Genomic DNA, 25,480 nt, shown 5'->3' on the forward strand with positions numbered 1-25,480 from the left:
TTCCTCATTAATAAATTCCTTAAAAAAACAAAACACCCCAAACCGCAGTTTTATCCTCACTCTAGCATGGGCGTAGCCAGGATATTTGCGGGGGAGGGGGAGCAGAACCTCTGATTTGTAGATTTTTATTGATGGGGCAGCTGCCCCCCACGAGTATACGCCCATGCCAAAACTGCTCCCTAAAATTTAAATTTTTTAAAAATCTCACCCTTAGGCTTGCTATCTGTGACACATAAGGAGAAGGGTAGGGCAGGAGGGGGAAGCAGGTGCAGGTACTACTTAGGAAGAATTTTTTACTTTATAACCAGCACCTGGGTTGGAAACAAACGCAGGTGAAATTTGGAGAGCACAGGGCAGCTCCTTTCTTAACAGAGGTGGAGGAGTAGGGCTAACTCAGAAGTGTGACCAACTTCCCCAGTCTGAAGTGGTGCAAGGCATTATTTCACCTGGGGACTTCACCATCTCTCCGTGATCTGGTTGGACCTGAGCTCATGCAACACTTGGTTGCAACATAAAATCACAATATAAAAACACAAAATGCGTAATAAAAACAAACAACCCGAAACAAGCCCTAGCACATATTGAACTATAATCTGACCATGATGTTGCCTTCTTAGTCCCGTAACTATTATTTCTGGGTGTTTCGTAAGCTGCATTAGCAAAATCAGATGAATGACAAAACGCGTCTGTTCCGACTCTTGTCATATCCCCTGCCAACAGAAGTTGTTGCTGACCTTTTCCACTCATCTGAAGTTACAAAAACAAGCTCTTGCTGACCTTTTCCACTCATCTGAAGTTACAAATTGTCAATTTGTAAAAAACAAAATGAAACACAAAAATCATTTCCTGAAATCAAATATCACATTTTTCTGCGAGGTTACAGTGGGTGACAGGGCTAGGAGAGCACTATTGTTAAATGATACCTAATTTCATTTTATACTGTATTGCATACAATATTTATTAACTGTCCTGTCACAAAATTTCTGAGCAGCATTGCAGAATAAAATAAAGCAACTTTTTAAAAAATCAGTAAAGCTAGAAAAAGTAAATATTACATGGCATATTACATCAAGCTTACAAAACCATTTCTATCCATTTCAGTTTGTTTTGATAATCCAAAGTTTTAGAAAAAAAACTCAAATTCTGAAATAAGGGATGACTGGCAGTTCTGTGCTTAGTTGAAATTATATGCAAGGCTTACTCAATGCAAATGCAGTTGCAATGGGATTTACTGTCCAGTGGTTTGCGTAGGATTTAACTTTGTGTCCACAGGTATGTGACATATGTTCATCTTCTCCAGACCACAATACTACCCTGAGGCTAGAATCTTATGCACACTTATGAGATAAGTCTCAGGTAAGTATAGATTTAAAAGAAACATGCAGGATGTACGTACCTGGGAGTAAACAGGTAAAGAATACAGTGAGACTTACTTCTGAGTAAACAGGCATACCTCACTCCATAAGGTCTACAATCCTATGAAGTTACTTTGAAGGAAGGTCAACCAAAATCCTTCCAAGCAAATATGCACACAATCAGGCTATAAACCTGTTTTAAGATTAGGTCCTATGAAGCTATCATTTCCAAATTTTCTTTATTAGTTCTTCTTAAATTGAGCAGGGGGAGGGGAGCAGAATCTGTTTCTGTAAACCTGCTTCTCTGGCAAGTTTAAGGAATACACTATTTTGCTTGTTTACAACCTCAGTGGAAGAAAGCAGTCAAGGTTTATGCCAAATTTTCACTTTTATTTATTTGTTAAATCAAATCATAGGACCTGAGCCAAAGGCTTCAAGTTACAAAAAAGGAAATTCCGACTAAACATCAGGAATAACCTCGTGGTGGTAAGAGCTGTTTGACAGTGGAATGGACTCCTTCAAAAGATTGTGGACTCTCCTTCCTTGGAGGTTTTTAAGCAGAGGTTGGATGGCCACCTGTCACGGATGCTTTAGCTGAGATCCCTGATTGCAGCGGGTTGGACTAGAGGATCCTTGGGGTCCCTTCCAATTCTACAATTCTGTGATTCTAAGTAACATATCTAGCAGATCCTACAGGATTGTTAATTGTAAAATAAAATGGTAAAATTTGAGGGGACAGAATTATATCCAGTTTATGCGAGGTAGCGTATGTCATTTGCATAGCTGGCAAAAAAAATAAATGCTTGCCTTATTCACGCAAGAAGGGGAAATGGCAAACCCAGACTCTAGAGCAATCTAACTTCTCATCTCCATAGCCATTCCCCTCTACAATCAATAGAATTCACGAAAATATACTGTACAGATCTCATTTCTTATTCATTCCGATTGCAAGGCATTATTCGTTTTTGTGAATTGTGTGCATCTGTGCTTTTGTTTTGCTGCCACAAATCCACACTCCATGTTCTCATACAGTATTTTGTCTGGATTGCAGAAAGGCTGCTGTTTGACAAAAATAAACCCAAAGCAGTGCAATAAACGCATTAATAATTTGTACAAGTATAAAGGAGGTCACGGAACAGGGCTCTTCGTGGATGTAGCCTGCACAAATTTTACTTCAGTGTGTTTAGAAAAGAAGAAAAGAAGATTGCTGGAAAAGGTTTCCACTGAATATTTTGGAAAACAGACTATAATTTTTACAATGTCATAATTTTTACAATGTTGGATCACATTATTAATATTAAATATCCAGCAGGTGGCAGCACAGCGCAATTTAGAAAGGGTAACCTGAAATGTGACATTCTCGGTCTAGTTATAAATGTATGACTGAGCATATATTTTTAGAAATGGCAGAAGAGGTTAAGTTCTGGGTCAATCTTTCTTCCAGTTCTTCAGGATCACTTCTGCTGCATCCAAGGTGCTGTCTTTCTGTCAACAACAAACACAATACAGTAAAAGTTAAAAACTGAAACCGAAATATTCTTCATGTGCATAAGACATTTTACTGCTAGAAGATTGCAAATCCACAGAAGCCCACTTCTGACAACTTCATTAGGTACTTTTTGTGGCATGCATGCTCACATGAGTTCGGAGCAAATACCTGGGTATGTCTACCCAGTGGCTAACATCTACAATGTGCCCCATTCCCCCAGCAATAAACTCTAGCTATGGTTTGGTGAGGTTGAGATGCACTGAGACACCTGGTCCCCCCACTCCTATGACAATACAGCAGTTGGCACCTAGCCAATCTAGTTGTCAATTTGCGGAGCAGAGGAAAAGTTTGTTTTAATTATCATCACATCCCTAAAAAAATAAAGGGAAGCCAGCATATCATGGCTCACAGCATGAAGTAGAGGTTTCCTAGTTAGAAACTCAGCTAGTTCACAAACTGCTACCCACACTGACCTAGGTTTCAGGACTATTAGGAATACTGGGCTGTGACTATTTAGAAAAAGCACTATGTAGATCAGGAGTGGGCAACTTGTGTCTCTTGGCCTAATTTCATGTGGGTGGCAGGAGGAAGAAAAAGGGGAGGGAAGAGGATGATGGGAGTAAATGAAATTAATTTTAATGATACCCAAATTGGTTTCCAGATTACTCCTTGATGAAGAAGAGGTTGTCCACCTTGATGTAAAATATGATCATACCCTAAGAAATTATTATTAGGAGCAATATCAAAAAGTTATTTAAGCTGCTTAAAAGTGAAAGGAGAAGATCTAAGTTTTGGTACTAATAGAAACAAACAGCCCTGCTAAGACTTAAACAATTAAGCTTTATTTAAGCACATGCTACAGAACTTACTTTGATGAAGCAAAACCGTATGTACTTTTCAAACTGTTCTTTGGTCTCAGGGCCGCAGAAGGAGGTGAGAGGAATAGCTGACAGTTTCTTTAAAAAGAACAAAGCACAATTGCATGCTCAGCAAGTACATTAAAACAGGTTAAATCTTAGCTCTTAGAAGCTCTAGTAACTGTATTTTTGTGAGAGTTTAAAGGCTGCGGCCCAAGAGCTTAATTAAGGTCACGTCACACATTAACAAAATTCGCATGTGCAAAATACAGCACTGTACTAACATGGATGAAAATTTCGCACGTGGGAATTTTTATGTGCATGGTCTGGGAAGCAGAATTACGCTACAAACAGATTGCCACAATATTTCCTTCACTGCTTCAAGTGCTTTCCATGTAGGAATTCTGCAATGTTGCATTCTGGAAGCACCCTGGGCTAGCAGTTTGCCCTCATCTTCCTAGCAAAGGAGCTGATCTTTAAGTAGTGGTTGTGTCTAGGCCACAGACTAGCCTAGCAGAGGCAAATCCCACAGAGCAGATGTCAGTAAAGGGCTTATATCTCTGCTGAAGCAGGGAAGAGATCTGCAAGCCTAGCAATGGGTATGCAGCCTTCCAATGAGCACACAATCCCCTAAATCAGGGCTACCTGTTTTACAGTCTCACTTAGATGTTAGAATTAAAGACACAGTTATTTGAGCAAAGAGTAGGAGGGAGAAATAAAACCAATCCTTACCTTAGATTTTATCATCCATTTAACAAATTTATAATCGTAAGGTTTATCTTTTTCCATGTCAGACAGATCTACATCTTTAAAACAAAAAGAAGAGGTGAAAAACACCTTAAGAACTGCAATTTTTCAAAAGAAAGGCATTACCCAGTATGGGCACTTCAGCAGAGATTTTTTTGCAGAACAGTAGACGGAAAGGCCCCTTCATGGATCACTGCCTTGCCGTGGCAAAGGGGCTTGAATAACTCAGAGAAGCTATGAACTATGCCGTGCAGGGCCACCCAAGATGGACAGGTCATAGTGGAGAGTTTTGACCAAACGTGATCCACCTATGAGCTATGCCGTGCAGGGCCACCCAAGATGGACAGGTCATAGTGGAGAGTTTTGACCAAACGTGATCCACCTGGAGCAGGAACCGGCAAGCCACTCCAGTATCCCTGCCAAGAAAACTCCATGGACAAAGACAACAGGCATAACCAGCATGAGTTTGACCAAACTGCGGGAGGCAGTGGAAGACAGGAGTGCCTGGCGTGCTCTGGTCCATGGGGTCACGAAGAGTCGGACATGACTAAACAACAACAACAAGATGGAAAGGATCTGGAGCCCAGGGTAAGATCTAAAGTGCAAGATCTGCTATTTCACTTCTTTTCCCCCAGGACTGCTCCCCAGAGTACCAGGATTTTGCTCGTAAGCTGCATTCTAAGGGGAGAGCTAGACATTACGATAACAAGGGTCTGCTGCCAATGGGAACACAACCATTTTCTCTGTAATGAAAAATTCACATCATGAAGTCGTTAGCCTGTGTATTTTTCCACCCTGTTCCATATCACTGACAGCTTGTGGTGGTGGGGTTCTTACAGACTGAGAAAGGGCAACACAGCAGCAAGCTGTAATTGCTGCCTAGTTCTGCTGTAAGTGCAGTAGGACACCTACCATGTTTGTGAAAATATTTGTTACTCAGAAGAGAAAACACACACACTGTAGCCCTCCCTTTGCTCATAGTATATTTCTCCCAGCTTCAGTACTGGGTCATCACCCCCATTCCAGCCATGGAATAAAATCTTCACTTACTTAATGTAGACACGTCAACAATCATAAAGTATCCTCCCGCTGGAACAACAGGTTTCAGCCCAACTCCCAGGAGCATGCGAGCCATTCGGTTTCGTTTGTCTTCCAGCTCTCTAGGCAAAGAATAGAAGTAGCACTCTGGGTCATCCATGCGCTTCAAGTCTATCAAAAAGGCTTGTGCCACAGCTTCCTGGAAATTCAAATCAGGAAAGGAGGGGGGGACCACACATTTAAGCACATTATCAACAAGCAGCAGGCACAAAACAGACCTTGTGAGGATTCACTTTTAATAAGAAATGCTGTATTCAAGGAAATGCTCAGATCTCTAGAATCTAATTATCAGTTTTTCCATAATAAAACAGATCATTCTAGTAAAATTCTAGTAAAACAGAAAGTCGGTGAAAAGTAAAAATAAGATTGTCAATTGGGTTTAGCGGTCAAGGAGCGGGGAGAAGGCAGATGGAAATGCTTCTAAAATTGCTGGATGCACATCTAACACTAAAATAGATATATTTCCTTTCAAGTATAAGATTTTAAAAAGTCAAATACCTTCATTTTCAGTGATTAATTCAGTAATGTGTATCTGATTTTTTAAATGTTTAATGCTTCAATAATGACATAAATTATAAAGAATTTATCATTCCTTTTCCTAAATGGCTCAGGGCTGCAATACCTCAAGGACTGCCTCTCCCCATATAAACTGACAAGACTCTGCGATCATCATCTGAGGTCTTTCTGAGGACTTTTTTCATGTGCCTCCTCCAGGGGATGGCAACACAAGAACGGGCCTTTTCTAAGTGGCTCCCTGCTTGTGGAATGCTCTCCCTGGAGAGATTCATCTGGTGCCTTCATTATACATCTCTAGGCGCCAGGCGAAAACGTTCCTCTTCAACCAGGCCTTTGGCTGAATAACAGTCTAGGTCCTTTTAAATGTGTTGAGGGGTATTGTGGAGGGGGGGTTGTACTTATTATTATTATTATTATTATTATTATTATTATTATTATTATTATTATGTACTTTGTGGTTTTATTCTTGTTTTTATGCTGTGGACCACCCTGAGATCTTCGGATGAAGGGCAGTATACAAATGTAATTAAATAATAATAATAATAATAATAATAATAATAATAATAATAATAATAAAAACACAAACAAGAATGAAGTCTATGTCAGTATCTCAGCTCACAGTCAGAGGTAACTGGCCTCCCCCGGGGCAAACTGAGTGAGATACTTGTTTACCTTCCGTCTGCGTCTCCCAGCAGGCTAGGTCGTAAATCGGCGATTCTCCTCGTCAGACGTGAGAAGAACACACCCTCTGCTTCTCCCTCCCCAGGGAGGGGAAATGAGACAGACAGGAGTCTATTTACATGTCTTTTATTCCTGTCATTCAGCAGTACATAGAAACGTGACTGCACCCTCCAGACTCCAGCAGAAGAGTCACAACTCCACCCCTGTACTTCCAGCACAGGTCAGATGACACTCTGAGCTAACATCCGGTGCTCAGTACAGAGAATAGACTCCCCCTTTTCCCAACAGTACAGTTCGAGACAACAACATCCTGTTTTGCATTCCAGCCACTTGCAGCTGGCTTTTGCATTGCTGCTTTTATCCAACAATCTACAGATCTTCCTTTCTTATCACATAGTATAGAAAACCCCAAACATTTAGGAAGCATACACCTTGATCTGAAAACAATCTAGCCAAAGGATGCACAGAGACAAACATTTGCCAAACAATAACTTTCCGCAGGGTCCAGGTAACCACTGTATAAGGCAGTTGTCTGTATCATCCTGCGAAGCAGTAATGAGAATTTCACTACACATCAGATGCATGGCAGTATGTATTAATATACAATGGTAATCACTCATCCCAACTCCCATCACTTGTGTCTGTTGTTTTCCTGCTAATAACGGAATGTCTGAATTATTGACCTTCAAATCCTAATCTACATTGGATTTACATGCTCAAGTGTTAATTTCATCTGCAATTCCCACAAATAGATTCCTTATTAGTCAATTTCTAATTACGTTTAGTGGCTCAAACCTCCTACACTGTATCACACTCTTTACAATACCTTTTGTATTGCTTGGTACTTACCTGTAATGGAGTTGGGCATGTGTAGAGTGTATTTTGTTGAACCACCTGCAAATGCTTTATCAGATGTTGGGGACCAACAGACCAGCCAAGCTTCAACAAAAAGAAATAAATTGTAACAAATATCTGGTCTGGCTGTTTACTTAACATTTATAAAAGTTGAGAAACATGGAAACAATCACATTTTAAACTGGTGGACTATTGACAAACTTAAAGACCCATGTCTTCCAGTTTATAAAAGATTTCTTGCCTGGCTTAGATAATTACTCCCCAGGGGCAGCAAGGTGTGTCCCTATTTAAAAGGCTGCTCTGCAATTAAAATAAATCCCTGCCAAGAAAAATGAAAATTATGTTCTCCAAAAATGTCACAAAAATTAAGCATGGGTGCATTTATTTATCTGTGCATGAGCCTGTTTGTGTATACATATTGTAGTTATAGTTTTCACAAAATAAAAATTACCAAAAGACGCACAATATTGAAGTTACAGCATGCACTTGCCTAACTCTGCTTCCAAGAAAGCTACATAGCCATGCCTAAGGTATGTTTGCATACACACATGGGACTTTACATGATTCTGCGTTTGGATGAAACCCCACGTGTATTTTCCTGTGTTGGAGAAGCCCCCAACATTTTATGATACCTTTTCAGTCAGGCAGTGGGGATAAGAAGCCCAAAAGAGCTTAGTGCACCTGCAGAAGTCTCCTTGTAGTTTGTCGGATCCTGGCCTGATTTTCTCATGCGAAACATGCCCCCAGCAACCACCACATTCTGCATCTAACATTGGAACTGGCACAGCAAGCACAAGGTCTTCAAAAAATGTGCAAACTGGAAAGGCTTACTGTTTACAATGTACATACTGATCGCCTGTTCAAAATGTAAACAGTGGGATTTCTAAGTTCTGAGTGGAATATCCTGTATGGACGGCATCTTGAATTTCTATAATGTCAGGGGTTAGTTTTTAATACAGATTCTGCACGTGTTTCGTATAGTTTGTGCACACTTGCAAATAATCTCCATGGTATATCAACCTAGCAGTACTTCAACATATATGATTCTTCATTTGCATTATGTCTTATTCTGTTCGCTTACCTTCCAGCCAGTTACACTGTATGTTTTCCCAGCACTTCCTACAGTTACTGTTCTTTCCCACATTCCAGGCAAAGTAGCTGTGAAAAAAGAAAGAAAAGGATCAAGCGTTAATTACATACGAACTGAGCTAACAAGCTTTACCTCTCTAACAATAAATAGGTATGTTTTAATGCATCCTACAAAGGAACATATATGGATAAGTATGAAGCTGGCTTCATTATGTTCAAACTAAATGGGTATGTACTGAAAGCCCATTGTTCCTTTACTCACACCCTCATTCAGGCATCTTGTGGCACATAAGGGTATGTCCACACCAGAGAGAGGTCTCAATCATTTTATCAGGTCATTCAGATGAGCTCTTTGTTGTTGGTATTGAACTGAAAGAGTAAAATTGTCCCTAAACCCCATATAACGGTGTAGCACACAAAATACACACACATCCAAAATAATTTTTTTTTAAAACCCGTAAGAGTATTTTCCTGCAACCCATGTTAGGGTGGAGGTACAAGTTATAGGTGACGCAGCATTAACTCATGCTGTGGCATCATCAGGTTGTCCAGCCCTCACTTGACATCACTGGGTACCAGTCGAGGAAAACGACAAGTAATGCTATGTGCTGCAGTGATGCTATGTGCTGCAGACAAGGAGAAGGGAACACATTCTGTAATGTGTAGTTCTGTGATGAATTCCAGCCATCACCATGGGCTGCAATTACATTTAGCAAATCTAAAACAAGAGATTATCAATTTGTGGAGCAAACAGCTAGCCAACTCATTTTCAGAAGACTGCTGGGGAGTCACACAATCCATCAGGTGACTTTTAGAATAAATATTTTGTGAACAAAGGACAAGCACCTTCATTGTATTAAGCTACAGAAGAACAGAATGTATTTTTGTATCTGAGCAAGCACCAAGAACGATTAGTAAGGCTACATACATACATATTACGCAAATAAGCACTATGCCTGTTGAGGCGCCAGAAGAATCTTTGCTTACAATATGCAATCTTTAAATCTGCCAGTGGAACTCTAATCATTAGTCACATGAAGCTCCTGTTTTGCCCAAGCTAGATAAGAGAAATGACGAAGTGTTCTATACCAGAGGAAACTGCCTAGATGACAGCACAAATACTATGCTGATTTTATGATCTATCACTGGCAACCTCTATTAGATAAATATTAGAGAGCCTCCACCAGATGCTGTAAATTGATGCAATATTCATTTCACATTTTTCACGAGCGATGTGTCATTTCAGCTGATGGAATACGTGAAGCTTAATACAAGAACATCTCTGCCTCTGGGGGGAAGATTTGTGTTCTCCTCTTTGCACAATCTTTATGTGCATGTTATACAAGCTAGAGAAAATAAGGTTTCTTGGGAGAAAAGAGTTCTGCTTAGTTTATAAAGTAACTGTCACTTGCATATAGGTTTAATGGTTTGTAGGTTTCAACAGTAGATTGGAAAACTGTTTTGGGATCTGCTTAAAAGTGAGCAAATGAAAAGGCACTGGTGGCCAAATGCTATATTTTGAATCGTTTAGCAGAGCGTTTTGTACATATTATCTGCTGGGTGATAAAAATGCATGTGTCCATCAGGAATGCACTTCTCCCATATGATAAGTTGAGTATTCAACTGAAATAATAAACTGAGAAATATGAAAGTAATTCATTTTAATAAGGTAATATAGCCCAGAATTACTTCAGAATTATAGCTAGTTTACAAAATACTTTTATACAATACCTAATTTTAATCCGGCAAAAAATACTTTATTGCCCATTTCCAGTCTACAAACTAACACGTCTCAAAATGCTGGTGGTTTCTGAAGTGGAAGAATGCATCCTGCTTAATTTTCAAAGGCTCAGTGATGGGTTCATTGCAGATCAAGATCCTCAAAATTTTGAGGAAGTAATGGGCATTATACTTATCAAGAATATAGATTATACCAAACTGAAGGGGCAGAAAATACTTTAAGAGGACTGGGTGATAATCAAAACAATGCATGTAGCTCTCTCAGGTTAGTTGTAACTTTAAACTCAACAAGGAATAGGAACTATTTTTATACATATGAAAGAAGGAACAACTTGAATGAAATGTACACATACGTTTCCCATTGACTGCCATACAATTCAGTACCTATCTTAATGTGTTTATTGCCAGTGTATACCAGCCATTCATATACTTCATCACTGATGCACAGGGTGTCATATTTAATACAGAGATCAGCAATTATCTGGAGCTCTTCTTTCGTATAGACCTAAAATAGAAAGGGAAAGAAAACAATGCATTAATCAATATCGTCAGAGCCAACATTTTATAACATTTAGCAGGCAGATTTAAAAACAGGAATCTCACCTTTCCTATAGGATTGTGAGGGTTATTCAATATAATAGCTTTCGTCTTGCAATTAAATTTACTTGCAAGTTCAGCAGGATCCAAGACCCAGTCCGCACTAGAGGCAGTCTCTCCGGCTGCAGGTCTCTGTGTTATAGGGGGGGGAAGATGTTTTATTAGGCTGAAATAAACTTTCTTTAAACGTTCCACTAGTGATCTTATCCTAAGAATCATTCAACTATACAAAATACATGAGTAAACTGCATAGAAATCTCAAATTCTGATCACTAACAAAAAAAAGGTCATTCATATCATTTGGGACTTTCCAGTGACAATTCCTCTGACCCACTAGATCTAGCCATCAAAATTGATTAAAAGATTAAGTGTTCCATATAGCAGCAATGCATTTCTAAGAATCCAAAACTACTACTATAAAAAACCAGGGGGGACCAGAATTACCATCTACCACTGTGGTCTTAAGTACCACTTTAAATACTGTTACAGACAAAAGCACTTAAGGATGCTTGAAGCTGAATAAATTAATTAGCTAGCCTGCTCACACCCCTCAGTTTTTTGAAAGTTAATGTGGCTTTCACATTTAAAGCAAGGCCACCGAGCAATCTAAAGTTAAATTATTGACACCCATCTCCTATTTGGGCTTCTATCATTTACTTCTAGACTTTTGGGAGGCATTGCTTTCTTGTTGTTATTAATCTGTTTACTGGATCCATTCTGTTTCTCACTGAGCACACAAAGCAGAGTAACATAGGAAAGAAATAACCTTCATTATGAAAAACTGCAAGGTGCAACACTTCTCTTCATTCCCCTAACTAAATAAACTCTGATTATAATAATATTCTAAACACACTCACATATCTCAAGGGTATAAAAACAGGCTTGGCTCCTGCCATCCTCACCATTGGCTCATAACAGTCAAAGAAGGGTTCTATTATTATCACCTAAAGTAAACATATAGGAAAGTTATGTGAGTAAGAAATGATATTATACCTTTCTTCAAAGACAGAACCCGCTTTTGATCTGATACAATGCTAATTCTATATATTTAGGAAAGCACATTGCATTAAAAGAAGTACTTCTTGACAACAAACACGGGGTAGTATTTTAGATTAAAAGCTAAAACTCTTAAGTATATCTGTAAATGCCACAGCCACTGTTACTTCACAGTGGCTGCTTTTGTGTGCTGGGGATAATAGGAAATAAGTGAAGATTTATAATAATGGCAGCAGAACTGAAGGGACGAGGGAGACACATAAAGCAAAAGTGAAAAGACAAAATATCAGAAGGTAGCTAGCTATCGCTTCATTGCCAGTTTTACCCCAAATGAGGCAGGCTATTTGATTTAAAACCCACCCTACCCTAAGTGCTTATAGATCCCCATTATTGACAAACTTATACAACTCAAGAAAAAAAGAACAGGGTTTGAAGTTGGGAAATATTTCAAGTTTTGAAGGGTTCAGGACCAATGTTCTAGGCATCTGAAAGGACAAGCACCTAGGATTTTTTTTCAGCTGTACTGGGGAGTAGCCAAGCTAATTTACAACAGCTTGATAATTAAGTGGTAGATTGATGGACAATTCATCTCAGACATAGAGTTGCTTAAAGAACAACACTAGTCCCTTTATCCTGCCTTCAACAGCAACCTAATGCACAATAGTTAAGCAGCTGAGGCTTTTTCTATAACTTTATCCCAATGCGAAGAAATCCTTCATCTGCTAAATTAAGGTGCATCAACATACTCTTAAAGGCATAGGAATCTGGCAGGTAAAAAAAAAGCCCTGCTTCAAAGTTGATTTCTTATTCAACCAAAACTAACGAAAGTCAGCTCTCTACCCTTCAATAAAGCATCAAGCTGCCAAGGAAAAGGATTTCTGAGTTGGCTTGATCACTTACTAATGGAATGCTACCCATGTTCTAAGGGTGGCTGTGTGTGTAAACACATATGTTTTCATAGAAGAGAGTTGTTTTTATTCTGGGATGCATCACAAAACTTACTTCATCTTCTACTTCAACAAGTCCCTGCACTGCACTGAACAGAGATCCATATCCCCCTATTGTCACCAGGATATCAGTATATGGATCAATCTTTCTTCCACAAACTTTTTCATACACTTGGGACAAGACTTTCACCAACGAAGGATGTCCCTATGAACGCAAGAGAAAATACATAGACTCTTATGCCAGTTAATAACAAACAACCGACAAATAATACAGTATTGTCTGTTAGCCAAATCTAGCATGGCTGATGCACAAAACAGAGTTACCCAATTAGAAACTGTCATCACGTCTAGGAGAGAACCTACTATACTGAGCTGAACAAGAAAAACAATATAAGGCACAGTTCACATGGAATCTCTTCTGCACAGCCAGCCTTCCACTGAATAGGAGTCTTTGTGCAAGATCACAAGCTGGGAATTGTGTGTACTATCAGTAAGGATCTATGACCGTGACCCTTTGAAGAAAAAATAATGTGGAACAAAAATGTTCGTAACACAAATAAATTTCTAGAAACAGTTATACTGCCATTCATGGGTCACTGAAAAAGGAGTAACTACCCTCTGATGAATGCTCATATTGCACCATGGTGAAGAACAAGAAAGGAATTGGCTGTATTTGCATATAAACCATGGTTTAATGTTACAAGGATGAACCAAAGCAAGCCTCAGGCTCCTGTCCTTCTCCTCCTCCTCCCCCCCCCACGCCCCCGCTCCCTTCTCCATGCAGCTGCAAGAAGAAGATTGGAAGCTTTAACTTAATTGCAGTTTAGCATTATGTCCAGACAAATGGCTTCATTTTAACTACAGTCTATTGAAACAACCCCAGTTCACAACCCATGATTTGAAGCTGGCTTGTTTCAACGAATGATTAACCACAGTGTGTGTGGGTTTAACATCACAAGAAGCTGCAGTTAATCAAAAACAGAAGTTGAATCTTTTGAAATACTCCTTGAGGCTCATCTTCATAATGCCAAACCATGGTTAAGCATTATGTGCAAGAAAGCCAAAGTGTAGTGCCCTGTTTGCTGAAATGTACTATATAGATTAATAATAACATTACATTGGGAAGTTTGATTCAATTACATAGTCAGTTCTCCTGGCCCTATGTATAGTCCTCTTTGGACCATATTTACATTGGCCACTGTTTGGAGATTTATGATTACCATGTTTCTATTCAGCCCAAGATTCCAAAATGAAGAAGGCGCATGTGGAAACCAAGAGAAAATGTTTGGATATGCAACTGATTTAAAGCAACCTCTCAGAGAGCGTGAAGATGTACTCACAAAACCCCGGGTGTACTGGTTCAGCATATCCACAGAGGATGCTTTGGCTAATGCTTCTTTAACATAGTTAGGAGGAGATATATCTGGAAGTCCTTGTCCCAGATTAACGATTGAGGGATCTGCAGCAACTTTTGTAAATTCCACCCTAAGGAAGGAAGAAATGATTACAAATGTATTTCATACACATTTACAGGGAAGAATATTTCGGATCCATGGTAAATCAAAAACACAGTATAGAACACATGGGTCTGTGGGAAACCACCCAGAGAGCATTCAATCAGATATTAGTTAATCAGAGATCCTGGAGGCCTCATTGCCATCAGTCTAGTTTTAAGCCAGGCTTTCAGGCTAGAACTAGGTGCCATAAGCATTACATGGCTTCTGTGCCTCATCCTCCACTTCCAGTAACATCTATTAAGCCAAAACACGTGATGTGACATAACCACTTCTGAAGCACCAAAGGGCAATTCAAAAATCATCTTGGTTGAGGACCAACTAGAACACTGAGTTATGGAAGACCAATGTTTTCCCCCCCCCATGCTGTTGAGAGCACATTTGACCCTCCCCACAGTTGACAGAGGATTATTATTTCATTTTTCCTTCTTTACAAATGTAGCAAATTAGAACCAAAATAGCCTCATAAACAAAGCCAGAATCACTTTATCTCAGTCTGTTAGCTAAAATTGACCCTGCCCCCATTATTTAAACATTGTAGTCCTAGCAAAGTTGTTCTGCAGACTCAAGAGGGTGCACAACCAGTAATTATCACTGTGATTCATCCAAGATCTTTTAACCATAAAAGGAACAAAGAGATTAATTTGTAGGGAAGAGGTGAATAGAGGGGAGGAGCACACAAAAGCCTGGAGCCCACTCCCAGTGGCTTCACTGACCAAGAGGTTTCTCTCCTGGCCCCCCACCCTGGCCCTGCACCTGGTCAGCTGACAATGTAGGTGAAAAGCATACAAATGAACTACAAGGCGTACAGACATTTTCATTATTCATTCATTTTCATTAATAATTACTTACCACACATTGCTATCCAGCCCTTCAATTCGTTTTGCATTTTTGTGCTTGAAGGTCATGGTCTACATACAAGAATCAAAGACGGATAATTCTTGTTAGAACTACAAAGTACTGTATTGTTGGACACTATGGTAATCCATGACATTTCTCCTTGTAGTTCATTCTAAAGCTGATGAAACTGACAGGCGCTGCAAACACAGTTCAATGTAACAATTAACCAATATTCTCTTACAATACATGTTTGACAAAATGCCGATCTATGCAAGGATGCTAAATAGAATGGTTAAGATTAAATATAAGTTCTGTCCAAACCCAGTATAAGAAGGACAGAGTATATCATAGATGTATGTCAGAGCACAATCTTTTAGCACTTACTTGAGAACAAAGGGGTAGAGGAAATGTGATTTATATATCTTGTTGTTTTTCAAAGACAGTGGTGAAGTCAAAGTAACGGACAGAGCAGAATTGCAAAGGCTAGGCTATGTGCATAAGACAGATTAATAAAAACCTGTGTGTAGGTAACAGGATCTGTCTTCACAAGATTATTGTGCCTGGCGCTATGTTCTCTCCATCATATGAGGAAAGAATCTGCTAGGTACAGAATACACCCCACTGGTTGTGCCACTCTGTCCGTCCTGAACAAACAATAGCTGGAAAACTGTTTTTCCACTTTCCCAAAGAAAAAATAACCCCCTTCCTTTGTTTTCCTAGAATTTTTGTGGATCTATTAAAAACTAGGTTTTTTAAGCACTATTTTAAAAGCTAAGGTTGTCCAACACAAAACTCAAGTACCAGCAACATATTTAAAGGGTGTAACAGACAATATCATAGTATTAAAGGTTTTTTTAAAAAAAAATCATTGAGAGAAATTCCACAAAGTAACATCAAAGCTGTTCAACAAATGGAACATATATGTAAAGAATATGTATGTTCAACATACACCAAGTGACATAACCGCAGTCCAGATAAAAGGAAGCACTATTTGGGTGACCTTCATTCTATCGTGCTGGCTATACAGTATACTGTATGTATACTCCAGAACACTATTTTTCAATCCAAATCTTGAACTGCTTCATGAATGTCTGAAAGGCAAGGATTTTTTTTTAACATCCAAGCCAACCTAGTGACTCCACATTCCGGACCTCTACATACAATTTGATGAAATGTAATAAATAAAAAAGATAGATGATGTAGCTTAAGCTGTTACAGGTGGTAAGGGAAACAAAAGGAAGAAACAAGCTGCCTTTACCAAGGTTCTTTTTAAACATATCTCTCAGAGTTAAATTAACCAAGAGTCTTGCAGCACCTTAGAGAATGACACATCTATATAGTCATACTGGTCTACTACTAAAATTATCGTTATTTTAACTTACGGTCAATACCAACAGTGTTCCAATTGATACCTTCTGCAATAAGAATAGAAGAAAGCAGAAGAAAATACTGTCTTGCACAAACTTGCTCACTGCAAAAGGTGAATTGGTTTACAAGTGTCTGGCAACACTTGTAAAACAAAGCAAAACAAAGACATTAAACAAAACCAGATCTCCAAATTCAGGATCGTGGACATGAGTGAATCATAAATAATATAACAATATGCACATACAATTACATAAGCTATGAAGATATGGAATACATACAGGAGAGGATGAAACCCTGAAGTATCTCAAAGGGTAAGTAATCTTCAGTAGTGATGTTCTAGTGCCAAGGTAGCTGAAGCATTGCTGAGCAAAGAACATGCCTGCATAACAATAAGTTTATAAGTGCATGAAACAACTACACACAAACAATAGTGCCAAATACCAGACCATAATTGTATAACTATTCAGTGTAACTTAAATCCCTATGTGGCATGTCTGTTGATATAGGTAAAGGACCGCCGGACAGTTAAGACCAGTCAAACTTGACTATGGGGTGCAGTGCTCATCTCACTTTCAGGCTGAGGGAGCCAGCGTTTGTCCAAAGACAGCTTTCCAGGTCATGTGGCCAGCATGACTAAACCGCTTCTGGTGCAACAGGACACTGTAAAGAGTGCCAGAGCACACAGAAATGCCGTTTACCTTCCCACCGCAGCACTACTTATTTATCTACTTGCACTGGTGTGCTTTCAAACTGCTAGGTTGGCAGAAGCTGGAACAGAGCAACGGGAGCTCACTCTGTCGCGCTGACTTGAACCACCAACCTTCTGATCGGAAAGCCCAAGAGGCTCAGTGGTTTAGACCACAGCACCACCTACTCCCTTTCTGTTGATATAAGCCTTACATGTGCTTATATTAAGGATAGATAGGAGGAGCACAGCACTTGAAAGTCATCACACATGTCATATACTCATCCATCTAGGTAAGCTTTCACTCCTATTTTAGGCTTAGTAACTACCTGATCCTTGCAACTGGGTCAGTCAGTACTCTAAGTATAAATCACTATGTTTCTAAGATTACAGAAACCAGTCAGTATGCATGTTCATTCAGAACAAGCCTAATCCCTAGCCAGGATCAGCAAGGCAGAGCAGCAGATCCACATCTGAAGCCATCCTGCTTGCACCAGACTGGGTGGATGTTGAGAAGTGTCATTTTTTTTGCTGGTACAGCCGACAGCCCAAGAATCAAGTCTCTTGGGGGGACCTGGGGGACTTTGGATCCAGGTAATACAAAGCCACTGGCGTCCCACAAGGTCTTCCACAGCCTACTGCCAGTGGGAGAACTATGATCTTCTGAAAGTTGTGGGTCTACAGCAAGGGTTACCAAACTGTGGTCTGTGGACCAACAACCATCTGTGAGCGCCATTCATTCTGTGGCATGTCTATGGATTTGTGGCGGAAGACAGGAGATGGCACATCCATCACATATTGATTAATTGTATTTTTCTAGCTTCTTTTAATTCTGATACTGTACTTCATACTATATGAAACAAAATAAATATACAACTTAAAATTATTCAGCATCTAGCGCAACACATTACAATTGCTGTAACAGGCAGAAAAAAAATTAAGATGTCTGCCAAGACCCTCAGCAATTTTCAAGCGCTACATGGGTAAAAAAGGGGGGGAGACCACTGGTCTAAAGCTCCCTCATCCCCAACTACTGGCTATACTGACTGACGCTTTAGAATCAAAATATATTTTAAACTACTTTTTGAGATACTATATGCATTATGCAATACAGCCAGCTGTTAAATTCATCACCCTGGAAACTGAGGGGTGTTACATTATGAGACTGTTACCCAAAATAAAAACACTTAGTACCATTAGGATCCAATAATCTAGGTCACTTTCATATGACCTATCTACTGAGTATTCATCCTGACTTGCTGAGCAGTTATACGATGCCCACTGTTTACTGAACATCAATTTGTTTGCAAGAGTGGCTATACAACGTCTCATCAAGCCATTGTTATCCTACACCTTCAAGTGTATTTCTCCACACCTTTTCCTTACTACAAGCCGTCCGATTTCTTTAGGAAGATTTTTTTTGTCACACATGAGCACCAAACCCACTTCCCTTGCATAACCTGAAACTGCCAATATGCAAACTGAATCTCAGCACAAAATAGAGAGACCCTAGAGGCAGGCCACGTTCCCTCAATTTCTTAAACCCTTTCTTGGGAGCTTAAGTTTACCCCTCCAGTGCTGGGTTACCAAATAGGCACAGTATAGGGCTGCCATATGTCTGGAATTTCCACTGGAGTCAAAAGCAGTGTCCGGGCGGAATATCCAGGAAAATCCAAAAGTATGACAACCGATGTTGCTACAATTCCCAGCAACCTTAAATTACATTTCCCAGGATTCAGGGGGAGTGGGTTGGCAAGTGTAACCCCGGCCTATGGGCCTTTTAGGGGCCCTGCAACAACAGATCAAAATATGTCTATTTGATCTTAAAATAAAATTACAATGAAGTATTGCGATATAATTTGTTGGGCGGGGGGTGGGAGCCGAGATTTCGACTGCCTAGGGGTACCTCTTGCTAAGCTACAATTCCCAGCACCCTTAAACTACAGTTCCCAGCATTCTGGAAGAGAGTGGGTCGGCATGTGCATTCGGCAAGCACTCCTGCCTAAAAATTAAACGCCCGCTTCTGAGATTATTTATTAAATAAATCGCATTATTTGCTTAATTCAAACTCCCAAGTTTGAGGGTTTTTTGGCGGGGGGAGGAAGAATTCACCCGCCCAAACGAAGCCTTGCCAATACTCCTTTCCTCCACCTCCAGAGAGAAAAATATTAAAATTATTATCCTTAGTACTGCTCCCACCACGCGGGCTTCCCCTGCCCTTTGGCCCCCCTCAAGGTTATGGGGCTTCTCCTTCCTCGCCCGCCTCCGGGTCTCTCGCCTCCTCCCTCCCGAAGGTGCAGGTATCCTCTTATTTCCAGGAGGCTCCCCCGAGGCCATTTTGTCCCCTTTCCTCCCCTCATATTTAACGTGTGAAGGGACGAGAAGCCTCGTTAGCGGCGGCCGACCCGAAGCCGGCGGTGCGAAAAGTTCAGGAAAAGGACGGCGGCGGGTCGGGGGGGGGGGAAGGAAAGCGACAACTCGCTTACCTCGCTTGTCCCGGATAAATGGCGTGTGGGGGTTTTTTTAGGAGAAAGGCGGAGAAGACGAAGGAGCAGGGGAGGAGGGGCTAACTAGGCCGCGGCGAGAGCAGGAGCCGCTCGGTTGTTTCCTGGCGCCGTGGGGCGGCTCGGCTCGGCTGCGGCCTCGGGGAAAGCGGGAGGTCTCGCCGCCGTTCTGCATTTTCTCTCCCGCAGGCAGTTTGCAACCTTCGCTAATCTCTGTACATGCAGCAGGCACTAGGTAAAGGAGCAGAGAGTGGCTAGGGAATAATAAATAATATAACATATTATTATTATTAATCAAGCTTCTTCTTGAAACAGGCCAAGCTCCCACCATGGGTATGAAGGAAAACCTTTTGTCTCCGCTCAAGCATTTCTGCCTTAGCATTGCGGCTCCAGCATTTTGCATATGTCCGAAATCTTTTTTTTCACAGCATTTTATTGTTTATAAGATGTGATTTTGTCTCCTATGCCATTTGCATCATTAGGTTAGGGCAGGGGGGAAGGATACCCACCTGTCATCATCCTCTGTCTGGCAGATTTGGAATGAAATGTCTCAGCCACGGTTGTTTTAAGGTACTTTCGACCCCCCTCCCCCCAAGTGCTCGGAAAAAATCTGTCAAAACCTTTCTATAATTTCTACTTTTCGTTAAGTGTTTTTATTTATTTACTTGATTTGGGGGGCAAGCTACGCCCATGACCAATGGCTGTTTTGCTGTTTAGCGTCTATTTTTCCTTCTTTCTTTTTTCTTCTTTGCTAAATGAAGCTCTCGCCGTACCCCACACACCCACACTCACAATGTCAGAGTGCGGCATGTGCCCCTCCCTTGAAAAAAATATTGTTCATACAAAACTGCCATGCCAGGGAGAAAGGATCAGTCTGATCCAGAGCTTTCCAAACTTTTCATGTTGGTAACACACTTTTTAGACATGCATCATTTCGCAACACAGTAATTCGGTTTTATTAGCAAACTGGAGGTTAAACTAACCCCTTTCCAGCCCCTGGAGGAGCGTGGGGAGCGTTTGCATGACACAACTACACACTGCAGCCGACACAATGTGTTGCAACACACAACTTGGAAAGCTCTGGTCTAGTCCATTGTTTCCCAACTGGTGGTCCGCAGACCCCAGGGAGTCTGGCATCGGTAACTAAAATAGAGTTATCAAAATTTTCAAAATTAGGGGGTCCATGGATTGGCTTTTGAAAAACGGGGGATCTGCAGAACCACTGGCCTAGTCTTTTCCTGGCATGGTGTTCATGTGGGAAGTTTTACCTGTGGAGAAACACAAAAAAATATGCAATATGGTACTGGCAGGTTGAAGTAGCACAGTCCAAGGAAAAGTTTGCCAAGTCTTCTGACTGTATAATGAGCTGGCCTTTAGTCCCTACCCACAACACTTTCCCAAGGAGTGCAGGAGATGGAGCTGGGCCTGCTAACTAGTATTTGAACAAGGCTAAAATCCTGTGTACACTTTCTTGGGAGTGAGGCTAACTGGACTCTGCCTTCTGAGTGAAACAGCAATGCACAGAAGTGCATGCAGAAGATCATGGGGCCACACATTTTATTGCCTCTTCCAAAGCTTGTTTATCTTGAATAAACAAAGGGAGGCATGCACCGTGTTAAGTGCGAATAGGGCTCTGGGGCAATTCTTAGGTAGAAAATGACCTTGCTTGAGGACAGTTGCGAGCATAAGCCTTTCCTGTAAAATTACAAATAAAAGCTATGTTCCTTCTTGCACTGTAATTTGTTTTCTGTACCGTACATAGATCTTTTCACCTTGTAAAGTGAAAAATCAAAACGATGCCTCTACCACCTGCTCAGGACTAGAGCTCTTCTCCCCACAACCCAATTGTCCAACAGAGATCGAAAGAGAGAAATGTCACTTTCTTGTGAAGCTGCTGCTCGAGTCAACTTTGCTTCATAGGCTGTGTGCACGCACCTTACCAACTTAAAACTCAGCTAAGTCGTTATTTTTCTCAGTTTGAACCTAGTTTTGGGGAAAATAGATCAAAACAAAGTATTTCATAACCATCAACAGGATAGATGTGGATTGTGGCTTACTTTGTGTATACATCATTTCCCAAACCAGTGGTGGAAGCGCATTGGAGGCAAAAGGTACACCCTGCGACAATTACATTAAAGCTTAAACGTGTGCAAAATGTTACTATTCACAACAGCCTGGGACAGCTAACGTAACACGTGTAATGCACAGTACTCCCATTAGAAACCCGGTGCAACCATCATAAGTCATTACAATCCTGAGCTTGATGACAGCCCATCAGTTGGGCTCATTCATAGGTAGCCTCATACAGTGATCGAATAAAAGTATTTTGCACACTTTGAGAAAGTTATTTGGTCTTCAAATCACCTCAACAAATGGGCCAGTAGAGGGCAGCGTGCCATAAAGCTCTGTGAAAACTGGTATATGGGCTTTAGGAGGAAATCTCAATTTTTAAAACATTTTATTCTTGCTGATGTATGTTCATTGTAACTAAAAACCCTTCTCAGAATTTTGATGGAAATCTGCTGTTTCTGGAATTCCTTGTCACTTAGGGAAGTGGGTAGCGTGCACCACTATGATGCTTGTAAGGCAAACAGATTCTGCAGCTAAGTGCAACAACTAATCACGCATTTCTGAGCATCCACACTTGAGTGCTAAAACTGAAACCAATATTTTCTGCAGTAGCAGATGTACTCTTCCTGATCTGAAAGATAGTATCCTTTCGTAATGACGTTTCTCTTTTTATCCCAGCATTGTGAAGCATGGCTGGTGATCCAGATTTACATGAGAAGGGGAACTACTTACTTCCTCTTTATTGCTAGTATTAAATACAGTTTTGCAGCTCTATTCCTGTTTCCTTGGAACTAAATCCGACATGAGATAAATATGGCTTACCAAATGAAGTGTGCTGGCTTTGATATTTTCAAAGCAAGAGTAGCAATGTTCTGTAAAATAAACCGGCACTCTGATTTTAAATGTCAGTGCAGTAATCACACAATAGGTGAAACGTGATCATATTGAACCAAGCCAATTAAAAACAAGCCATCTGAATAGCTGAAGTTCTTTAACCATCTTCAAAGGCTGCCTAATACAGCAGAGAGCATTATGATAGTCAACAAATGCAAGCAAACCTCACCGCAGCCAACCACAGACAATAAATCTTTAATAAAAATTATTGAAACAAAAACAAAAACTGGCAGTCGCCAAGTCTGCTGTGTCTCAGCAGGGATACTTAGCATATCAGGCCCAGCTAATAAAAGGCCTTCCAGACAACAGCTACCCCCTGGAAATCCAGAAGTAATGTTGAGTCCAGCAGTACTCTCAAGCTGCAAACCTGATCTTTACAGGAAAGTGTAACCCTGCCCTTACATAACTTTCCCCCATTCAATTGGTCCTTTGATTCCCCCACTATCATTAGCTCTGACTTATTGGGTTGACCTTAAGGTTATTCACCCTCATCCACAACTAAATGCAAGTACATATTTAAGGACATAGCTGCTTTCAGCCTGGATTTGGTGGAAAGGCATCATGCAGGTAGCTACATGCTTTGCTCAGGGGCAAACAAGGATGGGCAATGTTGCCCCTGGAACATGTACTGGCAATTCTGTGTGGCCAAAAATTCCCTTTTATACCACATCCCTCAACGTATTAGCAGAAAGCAAGTTCAAGCACATCACAGCTGAGAGCTCTTTAAGCTTTTTATTGGAAAAAAACCAAATGCACTCAGTTTAATGAAAGGGGGGAACAAAGATTTATATGGCACAACTGGGAGCTCTTGAATTTAGGGGAAGAACTGGGGGGATGAAACGTGGGGAGAAGGGGGAATCTTATAAAAGGCAAATGGGAACTCCATAGAGGAAATTCGGGTGCAACAGCACAGTTATAGAAAAGCTTGGATGTTTATATTTGAAGGAACAGGGAGCATATTTCTACTTGCTTTACAAAACAATCATAATCCCTGAGCCACACTGCTGAAAGGGGATAGGATGAGGCAAAGGTATCCTTCTGCCAGCAGAGAAGCTCCTTTGGCTGCTATGGAATTATTTATTGCTTCCTCTGTGCTTGCCAAGTGGAAGCTCTCACTATGCCTTCCAAAAGCAGAGCAGAACACATGCTACTACTGATTGGGGTTTCCACCATCAGTAGCCAATCGTAAGGCTACAAAACAAGGCATTAGGGGTAGAGTAGGGCTGGATCCAAGACTGGGTTGTTTCTCAGAGAAGGACCTGATAGGACAGGAAAAAAATGATGCAAAACAATAACCCCACAATTTTCCACTGTGGCAAGTGGCAAAGCTGCAGATGTGAGCAAAAAGCTCTAGGTGTGGTTTTTGTTTTGTGATATCCTATAGTCCAGTTAAGGCTTGTGTTTTAAAGAGAGTTGTAGTTAGGAATCTCGGCAGACTGTAAACTATCAGTGAGCCCGTTAATCCAGTTTTTTTTTGGCGGAGAGAGAGGTACTGCTTTCAGACTGAACACTTTATGCAAGAGCAAAGCAGGCTGTCAGTTGCTATAGTTGCCAGGCAAGACTTAAACATACCTGCATCTTCTCCAGTCAAGGAAGAGCTTCATAACAGTGCTAATTGAAGAGATTCCAACTGAGATATAGTCAATTCATGCTGAGGAAAGGCTGTAGTTTGTATGCCTACCTTTTGTGCAACTCTGCCTAGCCACCTGTTTTCTTTTGCAGTGGGAGAAACAGGAACTGGAGGCAGAAGAAAGCATCCTGCTGGGTCAGCTGCAGAAATGGGAGCTTAGCCGCCCTCTCCCAACTGACTTGTCTGTCCATTTTTTATCTTAAAGAGTAAAGCAGGAAAATCAGTATGGGAGCAGGCAGGCAGTCCTTCCATTGGGCTTTGGTCCAAATTATGTAGGGCTTTAAATGTTGAAACCAACACTTTTAGGTTCAGTCTGGAAATGCACTAGCGACCAGTGACAATTGTGTTTATGTGATCTGACCTCCTGGCAGCCACCCTCCAGCAGAGTCTACAGCACCTCCATCTTACCTGGATTTAATGTCAGTTTGTTTGCCCACACCCACCCTAAAAACTGCTACTAAGTGCCACTTTCTAAAGCCTCCCCTCCCTTGGAATTTTTAGATGGAACAGACGCTGCAGCCCAAACATCCCATGTGTTTCAGGCACGTGTTAAAAAGCACGGCACTCCAAGCGGTTTCTGAGCTACTTTTATGGCAAATCGGCGCAAACAGCACTGCCGACAACGGCTACCATACTTTCCCGGACGTTTACCCCATTTCCCACCCAGGTTATAACCCACACACACCCCCGCGCGCGTCCGGGAAATTCCGGGCGCGTGGCAACCCCGGCGCGGGGTGCTCTGAGGCGCATCTCCCACATGCGCGCACGTCTCCCCGAGGGGGGAACGAGGCGGGCCGAAAAAGCGTCTCTCGCGCGCGCGTGTGCGCGCGATAACTGCTCAAACGCTCCTTTTGTCTCAGCCTCCCCCCCCCCCAGCCGCCACCTCCCATTGTTCCACACCCCCACCCTCGCCTCCTCCTCTATCCCCTCCCTCCATCTCCCTCTCCCCCCCCCTTCTGCGCTGCCCTCCTCGCGCAGCAGTCAGCGGTTCCGCCAGCCGCGCCGCCA

The 25,480-nt window shown here is 41.2% G+C and overlaps 1 protein-coding gene and 1 long non-coding RNA gene across 6 annotated transcripts; one reads left to right on the forward strand and one right to left on the reverse strand.

Annotated features, from left to right (window-relative positions):
* Nucleotides 1-2,374: 2,374 nt before the first annotated feature.
* Nucleotides 2,375-24,738, reverse strand: KYAT3 (kynurenine aminotransferase 3). 5 transcript variants are annotated; one of them, XM_081194065.1, is made up of 14 exons: nucleotides 24,524-24,738; nucleotides 16,968-17,068; nucleotides 15,334-15,392; nucleotides 14,308-14,452; nucleotides 13,023-13,172; nucleotides 11,882-11,968; nucleotides 11,031-11,156; nucleotides 10,812-10,932; nucleotides 8,680-8,756; nucleotides 7,593-7,682; nucleotides 5,499-5,685; nucleotides 4,434-4,507; nucleotides 3,714-3,800; nucleotides 2,375-2,840 (listed from the first exon to the last, which is right to left on the reverse strand). In XM_081194065.1, the coding sequence occupies exons 1-14, from the start codon at nucleotides 24,597-24,599 to the stop codon at nucleotides 2,784-2,786; spliced, it is 1,437 nt and encodes a 478-aa protein (XP_081050191.1). In that variant the 5' UTR covers nucleotides 24,600-24,738; the 3' UTR covers nucleotides 2,375-2,783. The 5 variants fall into 5 exon arrangements, with proteins under 5 accessions (XP_081050191.1, XP_081050192.1, XP_081050194.1 ...); XM_081194066.1 differs by lacking the exon at nucleotides 24,524-24,738 and adding an exon at nucleotides 19,861-19,994; XM_081194068.1 differs by lacking the exon at nucleotides 24,524-24,738 and adding an exon at nucleotides 19,861-19,901 and having other exon boundaries at nucleotides 15,334-15,518.
* On the forward strand, nucleotides 3,721-6,611 carry LOC308586933. Its single transcript, XR_014008147.1, has 4 exons — nucleotides 3,721-3,837; nucleotides 4,496-4,721; nucleotides 4,796-5,036; nucleotides 6,158-6,611. It is a non-coding gene; the product is annotated as an uncharacterized lncRNA (long non-coding RNA).
* Nucleotides 24,739-25,480: the final 742 nt, after the last annotated feature.

The sequence above is a fragment of the Podarcis bocagei genome (assembly GCF_964188305.1).
Source record: "Podarcis bocagei genome assembly, chromosome: 5".
In the NCBI taxonomy this organism is placed as follows: domain Eukaryota; kingdom Metazoa; phylum Chordata; class Lepidosauria; order Squamata; family Lacertidae; genus Podarcis; species Podarcis bocagei.

Excerpts from the sequence above, each read along its gene's own strand:
- KYAT3 (XM_081194065.1), bottom strand. The coding sequence starts at position 24,599 with ATGCTTTCTTCTGCCTCCAGTTCCTGTTTCTCCCACTGCAAAAGAAAA. Across the intron at positions 13,173-14,307 it reads ACCAGTACACCCGGGGTTTT|GGACATCCTTCGTTGGTGAA; the intron begins GTGAGTACATCT and ends TTGCGTTCATAG. Across the intron at positions 4,508-5,498 it reads TGTTGACGTGTCTACATTAA|ATGTAGATCTGTCTGACATG; the intron begins GTAAGTGAAGAT and ends TTTGTTTTAAAG.